The sequence below is a fragment of the Syngnathus typhle genome, linkage group LG2, assembly GCF_033458585.1.
Source record: "Syngnathus typhle isolate RoL2023-S1 ecotype Sweden linkage group LG2, RoL_Styp_1.0, whole genome shotgun sequence".
NCBI lineage: Eukaryota > Metazoa > Chordata > Actinopteri > Syngnathiformes > Syngnathidae > Syngnathus > Syngnathus typhle.
This window is the reverse complement of record NC_083739.1, coordinates 14,986,716-14,999,014: the sequence shown is the minus strand read 5'-3', so window position 1 is coordinate 14,999,014 and position 12,299 is coordinate 14,986,716. Positions and strand designations below refer to the sequence as shown.

At 40.5% G+C, this 12,299-nt stretch overlaps 1 protein-coding gene across 1 annotated transcript; it reads right to left on the bottom strand.

Moving 5' to 3' along the window:
* Window positions 1-2,324: 2,324 nt before the first annotated feature.
* Window positions 2,325-6,749, bottom strand: olfml3a (olfactomedin-like 3a). Its single transcript, XM_061273036.1, has 3 exons — window positions 6,536-6,749; window positions 5,239-5,545; window positions 2,325-4,428 (listed from the first exon to the last, which is right to left on the bottom strand). The coding sequence occupies exons 1-3, from the start codon at window positions 6,644-6,646 to the stop codon at window positions 3,647-3,649; spliced, it is 1,200 nt and encodes a 399-aa protein (XP_061129020.1). The 5' UTR covers window positions 6,647-6,749; the 3' UTR covers window positions 2,325-3,646.
* Window positions 6,750-12,299: the final 5,550 nt, after the last annotated feature.

The following is a 12,299-nucleotide window of genomic DNA, read 5'->3' as shown; positions in this document are numbered from 1 at the left end:
AGAAACCCTGCCGTGGTTCCCGACCGCTCCCCCCCTCAGCCACCTCCCCCCCCCCCTTCCTTTCAGTCGACAACCGAACTTCACCTTCCGCCAGCGTGGTTCCTAGAAAGCTGATCTGGGATCACGTCGGGTTAGGCCGTATTTTTGGATGTTCTGACTGCTCAATGCCCTTCCTTCATGGTTGGATATGTGCAGACTCAAATTAAGAGAAAGTGGTGGTGATCAGAGGATATTTCTCAAAGCGAAGCAAGATGTCTGAGGAGACGTGCGCCGCTTTTCAAAACGTCCTGGTGCTGCATTCATTTACGTCGAAACATTATCGAGCTTCATTAAGGTGTCAAAATTGAGTTTCCAGTTGCATCGTCATGCACTGTGATACTCATTTGGTTCCACTCGGGGCTAAATCACTAACAAGCTGTCAAAACAGAATGATGAGAAAAATAAAATAAAAGTATAGTATAAGTAAAGTACAAGTGTAAAAAGTTGTTCTTTAGAGCTAGAAAACAAGGAAATAACAAAAGCAATTCATATTTGCCGTTTACTCAAATAGTGGTTGATGCCCTCCCTCAAAGAGAGGCCTCCCTTGACACATTAGAAAACAAAAAAGCACTGAGGGCCCAAATTAAAAAAAAAAAAAAAAAAAGACTAGATTTTGACTAGCTAGATACTAAGTCTAAGTTGCGGCGTAGGTGGTGTTAAGCAAATTTGTTGAATTTGATTTTGACAAATGTGCGCATAGTTAGACGGTACTTTGCACTCTGCTTGCACTAGGCAAGTAAACAGGGCCCTTAAAAGCACTTAAACATTTTGACGATTCATCACAATTTACGTGTTACACAATGTTGAGGCAACTCTGATTTGCGTTGGACTCGGACTAGTATCTGGGGGTAACATGACTTTTTCCGGCAAATCTGTTTAGATGTTTCGCTGCACTTCTCCATAATATTTAGTTCTTTCCATTTATTCAGTTTTAAAGCCCAGTTTCACTTGATAAATATTCCACCGCCCTATTGTAAAATATCAACCCAAAATGCTTCCACGCAAATAAAGCGACAGCATCTTTTCCAAATCCAGCTCAAGTTAAACAAATAAGCATCACTGACCACTATTTGTGTAAATGCCGTGAAAGTAGCACAACTTGATGTTTTTGTTGCCACCTCGGTCTCCTTTTGTTGTAGAGAAGTGTATGTATAATTTTGAGCATAAAATTGTGTACAGACATTTCGTGATTGTTTGCCTTCTTTCAACCCAGACAAGATGTGAAGCTAGATGTAGCCTAGCAAGTGGTGACAATTAGAGAAAAAGAAATCACTGCCTCAATGTTTACTGCGTTATGAAACATTGCGTTGGTTCTCCTGTGGAAAACGTGATCATGTCACTCAGATGCTGATGCTGTTCAGTTGAATCCCCTTCTTTAATTTATTACATCTGTTGTTGTTTAAACTATCATGAACTTTAATGATGAAACATTTTTGTCATGATTTTAATTTTGTAGATAAAGTAAATATTTTGTACCAAGAGGAAACTCCCATTTCAGACGTTGTGAGTGGGAAAAGTGTTCCCATTTGAAAATTAATTGTGTCATACGCAATTATTTTATCAAGGTTGTGATTTAAAAGCAGAAAGGATTTTACAATGCTTACTCCAAAACAAACAGGAGGCAGTGTTATTATATCGCTGTAAAAAAAAAAAAAAAAAAGAACGTGTCCAAATTATTTTTTTCTATCTACAAAATCCCTCTTTGCGTTTTGGATAATATTGAACAAAAACATAGTATTTAAATAATTTTGGCTCACCCTTCCTTGGACAATAACAAATACCAGCAATGGTTATGGAAATGCTAACTTGCATAAAAATAGTAACACAGCAGTAGTAAAACTTGTTTATCAATGAATCATCTCTTTTTTTTAATGAATTCAGTTTGTTATTTTTAGTTTTAAAGACATTTTTAAATATCATTCCATATTGTACCATTTGTTTTGTAACCATGATGGTGGTAACATTAGGTTGTTGAGAAAGCGTTGATAGAAATTACTTAAAAAAAAATATATATATTGGCACTCAAAATTCCAGTGGTGACCAAATGGAAGTTAAATATAAATCTTGCTTTTACTGTACCCAAATTGATAAAAAAAAAAAAAAGAGACAAAAGTTTTATCCACAATGGACTATTCACAAATGAATCAAGAACTTGATGCTATATCAGGGTTGACAAAAAAACGTGTTCATGATTGTTGTCCAATTATAAAATTGTGAAAGCAACTTGGAAGCCTCTTGGTTGAACATCCAACCTGGCAAGACATTCAGTGGCAGCAAGTCAGATCTTTCGCAACTGATTTATTCTCAACCTCTGCCCCATGTAGCCCAAAAACCAAAATCTTAAAAAAAAAAAAAGACAATACTTTCAATGGTGAAGTGAAAATCTTCCCACAATGGAGGACAGTGCATCAGTGTGTCATATATCACAGTTTTTCTAAAGGGGCTTCAGGATATGTACACGTTTCTGCCAGGATCTGTTTTAGTCATCTGCTTTTTTTTTCTTTTTTTTTTTTCGTGTCGGTAACGTATGTTTTTTGTGTCATTGGCCCCTGTTTGTGCTTGACATCACCTCTCATGATATCATGGACACATCTAAATTTGACCTTAGTCTCGTTAATTGGCCCTGGTCCTCCCACTACATCTTGAAGTTCTTATATAGTTTCAGGAGCTTTCATAGTTTTTGTCAGGTTTTAATTTTCCCCCATGGACCGGTAGAATTGCATGCCTCTGTGTATCAGGTATTCTCCCCATTTTTTCTTTTAACCCGACTTGCTCTTTGCATGAGTTTTTATGATACAACATGATACAACAGGAAAGAAAAGAATAACAAGGATGTACTGATGCCACTTTTTTAGAGCGTGTATCAAATCTTGATGACTTGCCAATAACCAGTATGTCTTTGAAATCGATGGATGAAATAGACCGACGGAGTTTAGGATTTTATCTCACTAATTTTGTTCAGGTACTGCATTCCGTACATCATTCGGACCTTCATTTCCTTGAAATTTTAGTTCCAATCTGAGTTGTTTGGAACTGTTGCCGTTTCGAGTGTTTCCTGTACTTATCTGATGGTTTGTAACCCTCTGCACTTTAGTGTTAGTGTTACCACCTTCCTCAAAAATAATTTTTCTCACCTTGAATAACATAGATTTTTATTTAACGGGTATTTTGTATAATAGTGACCAGTGCGAAAATATTCTGTTGATGAAATGAACACTTACTGTAATTATAGGTGTTTGTTATAAATTTACCGGTGAAATCATTGGCATTCTATTGATCCCCACTTGTCACTGTCAACCTCTTCATTGTTTTCCTTCCATGGGGTGTGATGTGTTTTGGTTCTGTGACAAAATCTGCCTTTTGATTAAAGAATTTATGCAAAGTGGGCTGTTGTTTGCGTTTGCCGTGTAATGTCGGCAGCCTAACGAGCCAGAGCGATCGACATCGGATCCACACTGACTTGCACAGCAGGGATGTTTTACAACATCTAATTAGACCATTGCCAAGTTGTGGTACATTACAGTATTGATACTTGTGATACAGTTGAAAATGGGAGATAGGTTTGAAATAGTAAACTAAAATTTTTTTTTTATAATTGTCTATGCTGTCAAAGCAGCAATTTCCTTTTGGTTGTCAGTCTGTAGAGGATTTGGTAACCGTCGTCCCAGCTGTAGATCTGTTTCTCCTCGGCGTTGTACTTGAGACTGGCATGTGCTCCATATCGTCGGGGGAAATAAAAGAGGGGTGCCTCCTCACTGACCACCTTGTCATTGACATCAAAGACACACTGGACCCGGGAGCGACTGGCCTGCCGAGTGTTGTAAACAACGTAGACGACGCCACAGACAATGAAAGCCGCCTCTGAATTCTCTCTCGGGCAGCGGGTGTCCCAGATTTGTTCGATGTCCAGGGAGACGGGATCCATTTTTGCGAGGCTGATGCTCAGTTCGGTTTCACCGCCGGCATAAAGAAGCCAGAGGCCTTGCTCGTCCACTGCGAGATCTGCTCGCGTCTCAGGGTTGAGGCTGTAGACAGCAGCTTGGCTCTCCGCGGGGAAAATGGCGACATCTGTGAGCTCGCCAGCGAGGATGTCATATCTGACTACATCTATGTCTTCCCCTTCCTGGATGTAATACAAATAACCGTTGTAAACAGCGACTCCGCCGCCCATCCAGTTGGACGGCAGCCTGAGCGGGTGACTGAGGGCGACCGAGGAAGAGCCCTGAAGAAACTCCCTGACGGACTCAAACTGGTAGATGGTGTCTCCCGCTGTCCCGTTGAACACGTAGACTTTGGAGGACCGGGGGTCTCTGAGCCACACACCTTTAGACCCGCCCAGCCGCTTCAGGATCTTACCCGAGCGGATGGTAGAGATGATTTCCACGCAGTCTATGCAGACACAAAATGCAAAAAGTTGGCGGCTGCTTGTACATTCATGTCATTTATTTTATTTAATTATTATTTAACCTTAGACTGCCATAATGCATAACCCAGTTAAGCCACAAATGGTTTTCAAAGCAAAAAAAAACCCATCTCTGAAAGTTTGTGAACCGAGCTGTAATCCCCTCATGGAGACAACAACTACAGTAGATGGAGCAAAACCTTGAGGGAGCCACATAACGGATGAGAGGAACTTAAAAGCAGCATGGAATAAAAGGCTCCTCAGACATGACCTGGAGGCAAAGAAGAATCAAGCTCTCCAACCAAGGAAATTAGGTTCATCTCAGGGTCACCTCACAATGTGCACAACGTCTCTAATAAGCTCTGCAGTGCTGTTGGCTTCTGGGAGAAAGCGCAAAGTCTAATTCTAAACTCCATGACTGGCATCTTGCTCGCGCTGAATTTGTGCGAGACATTAAGGAAATTGTTCATTTTGCCTAAATACTGCCAAAGGAGATTTGCAATCAGACATCATCATTCAATTAAAACATTTCACTTCCAGTGAAATAAATATTGATGTGATTGAGTAAATCCAAACATTTTCGCTCCGTGTGTTTGCTCTGTAAACGACTCTACTGAGTCTTGGAATCGGGAGTCATAAACGTAAATGTTGTTCACCATTGGGCAAATTTCAGATCATGATTTCCCCTAGTAAGTACCTCCATAAAGCCATGTCTGATTATCATCGACCAGTTCTATTCCTCAATAAGTCTAAATGCTTTTGGAAACAATTTTGAGTCCACGAGGTTCGTGTCTCACCGGTCACTCTGGAGGGCAGCTCTTCCCAGACGTCGTTATCCTCTTCTCGGCTCTCCTCTTGGCTCCACACTCCCTGCTCCACCACCCGGTCGGTACGTTTGGCACAAGCCCGTGGGGACGTCCGGCTCCCCACAACATCCACGTCTCGTTCCACCCGGTTCAGTCGGAGCGCCGCTTCCTCCACGTCTGTGGAGAGCGAACTGTGGGCCTTCTTCAGAACGTCCATAGTCTTCTGGGATTGTTTGTGTAAATCCTGAAGTTGCATGTGGTATTGACGCGATTGGTCTTGCCACAAGTGCATGCGATCCTAAAAACATGCAGATACCTTTTTACTTCTCACAGCATTCATGCTTTTTTTCTTATTTCTGCTTTTATTTCCCGTAGACTAGATTATCAAAATGGATTTCTGACTGGACTCCCTCAGAAGAGCATCAAACAGCTGCAGATCTTTCGGAACGCCGCAAGTGAGTAGAGATCAGAACACTCATTAACTGTCTCAATAAAGGACTCAACAACTACAACGTAAAAACAAACACAGGCCCCACTGTGATGTCATGCAAAGGATTTGGAATTTATGATGTACTAGTTTTCCTCCAGGTACTGTTCGTACTGTGCGCTGTTTATTTTGGAGTCAGGAGTTAGGGAAATTGTTATTTATAAAACTTATCTTCAGGTTGAACATTCACACAATTCGCCCGACCTACACTGATCAGATTAACGCCCAAGCGAGAAGGATTCATATAGCTGTATTATTTATTTATTTAGTTCAAATTTCATGCCGATAGCAGTTTCAAGATTGTCAATTACGCTTTTGCAGCCTCTGCGATGACTGGATATGACAAAAATCAGTCTCTCGGAAAGGCATAACCACGAAGAAAATCAACACATTAATTCAAGTGAATGATTTCACTTGAGAGGACGATTCCACGTTGAAAGCAAACGTAATAAAGCGATCCTCTTGTTAGTCATTACCCCATCTGCTCCCTCAGTGCCAATATTTGGCTCTTCAAAAGATGCTTTTGGATGAGACCCAGGAGAGCAAGTTGCTGTTGATGTCTCGTGTATGGTGGTGTTGTTTCTTTTTTGAAATTGGCAGCTACCAGCTTGGCAAGTTTATTGTTCTCACTTGTTTCTGCTTGGCTGCGTGACTATTTGGAGAGCCTTTCGTGAATGCAATGGAGACATTTTAGTTTATCCTTATTGTGTACAAGATGCAATAACTTTATAAACAGAGGAAGGGAGCAAACATAATGTCACATGCAGCTAAGGTTATGCCACTGGAAATGTATCCGATTACCTCAATAGCCAACAATCTGTTGTCCAGATAGTCCATCAGGGCCTGGTAGTAGAACTGAGCTCCACACAGCATCCAGGTTGTGGAAAATAGCAGGATGAGCACGAGCTTCATTGGGATCGCTATTGTGAGATGAGCGTCACTTTTCGGGGTTCAGAACTTTCTCAAAGGTACACCAAGTAAGCGCTAGGTGTTTTAAGACTGAGACTTTCCACTTCCTTTTGCACTCTCTCTCTCTCTCTCTGCTGGAATGTTTTCTCTCAGGGAGGAGCCTGATGGAGGAGGCCTGCTCACTATACCTCCCAAAGTCAACTGGGCCACTGTGCACAACCGTTTTCACCTCTTTGCAGTCATTGTTAACTTTTTATGAACGTAAAATAGTCTAAAACGTCTTTTATTGTATTTACGTTTGGAAGTGATACGCAACATAGAAGTTAGCATTCTTTGTAATCAAGCACTATATTTTTAAGGGAGAGGCATCTAAATTGGATTAAAGAGCAACTTGCAACTTCTTTGTTTGCAATAATTAAGAAACTTCAGCCTTCTTCATTTTCTTAAAGAATTTGATCACATCCTCTTTTAGTTTTGAGCAGTTACTTCCTTTAGTCTTAAAATTCTTTCGCTAATGGGTTTAATTATAACATTAATTTGGCCAATCTAAGGCAATAAGCAGAGTTTCAACATACAACATTGACATATATTATAAATTGAAGAAAACAGTCAAGAAACAAGAAAAAAAAATCATATTTCTTTTTTTTTTTCATTTCAAGAGACCGCATCCCACAATGGTAGAATGCAAAAAAAAAATAAAAGAAAAATAGGGAGCCACACCTTTATCCTCAGTGCAGTTCTGTCATTAAAACACTTAAATGCTACATTTAGATGCTCTTGTCGGCTTAACTTGAACATGTCTTATGTCCACCTTTAACACTGTAACAGTATGCAAAGCTAAAAAAAAAAAAAAATCTAATTTCAGAGTAATTTATTGAAGTCCCTAATGATGTCACTGCACACTGGATCGTTAGTTACGATGATGGCTCTCTCTATCTTTTTTTTTTTTTTTACTGCGGGGCTTAACCCCAATTAGTATTTTTTAAGGCTCACAGCCAGAGCGAGTGTTGTCATAGCAACAAAAGAACCTTCTGTAGAACTTGCCACTAACAATTTAATTTATAGTGAAGCTCGTGTGCCAGCAGAGAGCGCTAAGACGCCAAGGGCATATAGGAAAAATAAATACTTATATTACAAATCGCCTGCAAATAATCCATGCACAAAATGCAGAAATATACTTGTTCAAATTATACTTTCCCTGAGACAAATCTAAGAGTGTCTATTAAATATTTATTTTGAACTCACAACCAAATCTGTCCATAAAATGCTTTTTCCCCCCCCCCCGTCCCTCCCTCTCGATGACCAACTTTCATCTCAAATATAACATATAAAAATAGTTTTTAAATGAACATTTTTGGTGTAACTTTGTTTACATGCCTTCTTTTAACTGTTAAACTTTTGGTTCATCACTGAAATATTTGAAATTTTGTTTCTCTCAACATGAACACAAGCCTGTTAAAAAAAAGAAAAAAAACTTTCTAGCCATCTAGAAGAAGATGGGGGGTGGGGGGCTTCTTAACTCAGCAGGAATGACATCATCAAGCTAATTGCTTGGTACCCTAACCTTAACCCTAACCCAAATTAAGACTTATCTTCTATTCTTCAAATCATTAGCAAAACTACCAATTTTGGCCAGATTATTCTATCCGAGTAACTTTAATCTCCTACTTCTGCTGCTTCACGCTTCTTTATTGCCTCTATCCTTTGCCCATCAGAACACCTTATTGAACCAAAATGGGAAAGACATTGGCAATAAGGGCAATCGACTGAAGACGAAATAGCTGGTAAAACCTCCTGATCTGATTCTAATCCTGATTTATGATCAAAGAGTGAGCACGATGACCGCCTTTGAGGACTTTGACTTGAAACAGATGACGCCCCAGATAATGACATTGACACGGCTCAACATAGTGAGCAAGAAATAGGGGCGGAGAGAGGACGTGAGAGGGGAGTAAAAACAAGAGCTACACTTGGATCTTCCTCTGTTTCAAGCGTTCAAGGTTACACACTGCTCTAATGCCAAAAGTATTCTTGCACCTGCCTTGGCTCTGATATGAACTGAAGTAACATCCCATTCTTAATGCATATTCTTTAAATTGCCGCAATAACAACTTCACCCCTTCTGGGAAGAAGGTACACAATTTTAAAAGTGTGTTTATGGGAATTATTATTATTGTTATTATTTTTCCCGGAGCACATTTGTGTGGTCACTACTCTTAGTCTCTGGTGTGATTCATCCCAAGTATTATATCAGGTTGACGCAGCGATGGCTAGTAAAGTTCATCCACACCAAACACTCTCATCCATGACTTTATGAACTTTTGCTTTGTAAACTGTTGAAACTATCCATCTTCAAACTGTTCTTACAGGTAAGAGCATGGAATTGTTCAAAACGTTTGGCCATTTAGAACTCTGAATGCGAGAGCATACCAAGAGATTTATTTATGCTGCAAAGCTGGAGGCCCAAGGGCAGCGGTGTGGTAGCCATTGGGAAGTCCCGATTCTCGAAAGGCCGGTCCATTTCAAGGCCGGTGAAACATACGTTTGTGTGCGTGCGTGTGTGTACGTAAACACCCAATTTTGCTATCTATATTCCACAAAATCGGATCATTTTGGGCGGCAGCTCTAATAATTTCTCAGCACACTGGTGGGCCGCAGCCTCCATTGCTTTTGAATGATGCCTTGCACATTGTTTCACCGTTGAACCACCAGGTGGAAGCATCCTACCAGTGTCAACGTGTGTGTATTTCCTCTGATAAATAACAATTAGCAAAGATTTGTCAAGCAAATTATAAAACTTAAGACAACCTAAAAATCTGTGTATGACATTTACTTTTTAAACATGATTATTACATGTTTTTAAGCAACGGAAAAGTCTATCTACAAGGGGTTAGTTCAGACTTACTACAGCAGCTACATGACCCAAACGTATACAAAAGTCAGAACTTCTGTAGTTTAGTCAAACTTTAAGTAGGTTTATGTATGAAATGCATTTGTAGCTTAAAAAAAAAATTGAGTGTGTCCCCTTTTGCCACGGGATAATTTTTAATCTATTCATAGAGCAAAGACTGCCTATGTGGGGATAGCTGAAAAGAAATATATTGTGATGTCACGCAAAGGAGAGGTAGGAAAAAAACATGACCTCAAAAAGATGCAAGCCTGTCGGTGGAAGGTCATCAAAGCTGCAGCTCAGCGCCAGCTCACATGAGCATTCAGACCCAGAGAACATGAAGATCATAAAGCTTTTAGGCCCTCCTAAATGGTTTTAATACACCCAAGGCGCCAGGTCACTTGACCCGGTGAGAGCCCTGCTGCTTGCAGGCTTTCTGCTTGACTGAATAGACTTTTCGGCCCCTGTCAGTCCAGGTGATAGTCAAGAAGTGCCGAGTCAACCTACTAATGACTGCAATACTGAAACTGTTTCTCAGTCCAATGTAGCCTGCGTGTCATATTTGAACACCTCCCTTGGTTTCTTTGCGTCTTGATAAAAATGATGGAGTCTGCTCCACTATAATACTTGTATATTTTTCAAGCTTATCATTAAATGTACGTGTTGAATAGTCTTACTCAAATATATCAGATCGTAATGCTTTGGAGTCAAAATAACACATTCACAAATCAATATATACTTGACTCTATTGAGCGCTAATGTTTATTATATCGTAGATAGGAACACATCCAGTAGTTGTAAGTAATCTAACATTTTACTGCCCCCTGGTGGCCAATGCGGGATAAACCAGGAGCAGCACAATGCCTATTGAATGAAAGCAGAATGTTGGACAAACTTTTTAGTTCAATTTATATTATTGCAATGTCTTTTTTGTTCTTTCCATATGCTTTGTAAAATTCAAATATATTGCGCTACTCTTCTGTACACTCTTACAATTAAAACAGACAGAGCATCAATATTTTTTTTTAATCAAGATTTAAAATGTTGCCATGTTGGGAAGTTTGCGTTCCTATCTGGCTTCCTAGTAGGCTTAGGGTTAGGGAAAAAAATAGTGCCCCCCCCCTCATCATTGTGGTTTTAAAGGTACCTGAAATCTTATTGCAAGGCCATTGTGACGCAATGGCAGCTTTGGTTGATTTATTTGAGGTTTTATAGGAGACACATGATAATTACAGAGAACGGCATGCATTCATACTTTCACTCATCCAGACACGGAGCAAGCCGCTGAACGTGTCATCACTTTGTTAAATAAATATGCAGAGTTTACATTGTGAGCCAGTCTTAGGTGCCAATCAGGGCTGAGGCATGCCGCCAACACGACAAGCTCAAGTGGAACATCAGCGACTCCCGACATGGGAAATACGTGGCGGCAAGCAACACGTTTTGGAAAGTGTCTCACAGGTGGGCCCCCTGCGTTTACACATTTATGTTCACTTCATACTTTGGCAGGCGTCACGCTGCAGGCATGTCTCTGCAGTGAGTCACGAAACGTGCCTTGTGCCAGGGGAGCGGGCGGGGGCAAGACTCTCGGCGTGACGCAGGGAAGCGTGATGTGACATGCTTGCTGCAATCGAGCACATGGCCGTTGGTCATGTCTTAATGATTGCTTGGTGAGATCATGGTATGCACACACAAAACCATAGGTTAATTTAACCCACATCCCAATATTGTCAACATACAAATAGACATGTGCAAACATTGCTGACATTACACAAAGGTCACATTTGATTTTTAAAACATATGAGCAAGGTAAAATATTGTTTTAAAATAGTCTATCCCAAAACATTTTCTAAAAGGTATAATAATATCTGTTGGAAACACTATCACGCAGGGCAGTATTGCAAAATAAAAACTTCCACAGCCCTGCAGGTGCGATCATACCAAAGCCACAAGGTAAGCAGAGCTGCATTGAGTTTTGCTGGCTACTGTTGTCTAACAAGTACTAAAATGGTGGCAGTTTTTTGTTTTTTTTTTGTATGTCAATGTGTGCTTGTGTTGCACATACGCAGTATGAAGTGCCTGCTCGAGTGAAAATGCTTTTATTGTCTTTACGGGCACTTCTTAACTCGAGGCTCTGCTTGTGCAAGGAGAAGATGCTTGTTTGCCTGTTCAGTTCGGTGCCACCCATGGTTGTCATGGTAACACCATATGTACTTGTCCTTCTCCTAGCAGCGTATGGCACTCAAACGGGCTAATTTCATTTAGCAAAAGACACCTGAGAACTGTTTCAAGTTTTTTCTTCTATTGTTTGCTGTTGTTCACGTCATTCTTTGATAGTTGTATTTGTATTTTTACAATCCAGATTTGTCAGGCAATACAATGCTGTGTAAGTCTATCGAAGCATACCGGGTGTGTATATTGCCTTTGATTACAGGCCAAAGCCGTGATCCAAATGCGCTATTAATAACATGTGTTTGTTCATGAAGCGCAGCGTCTTGTCCAAGATAAAGCAGGGATATGAGGAGAGAGGCCAACCGAGGAGGAAAGGGAGAACGAAAAGGACGTGTCGGGGTAAGAGAGCGAAGGCGTTCCTAGACAGACTGTCTGGCTCTAGCGGGGTCTCCAAGCACTCGACGTCATGCGATTCCAGGGTCAAAGGTTATCCCCAAAGATGGATATCAGGCCGACAGGGAGTCTTTTTTATTTTTTTATTTTTTACAGCCTGTGCCTGGAAATTTGGTTCACAAATCAGTCTCAGTTGCTTTA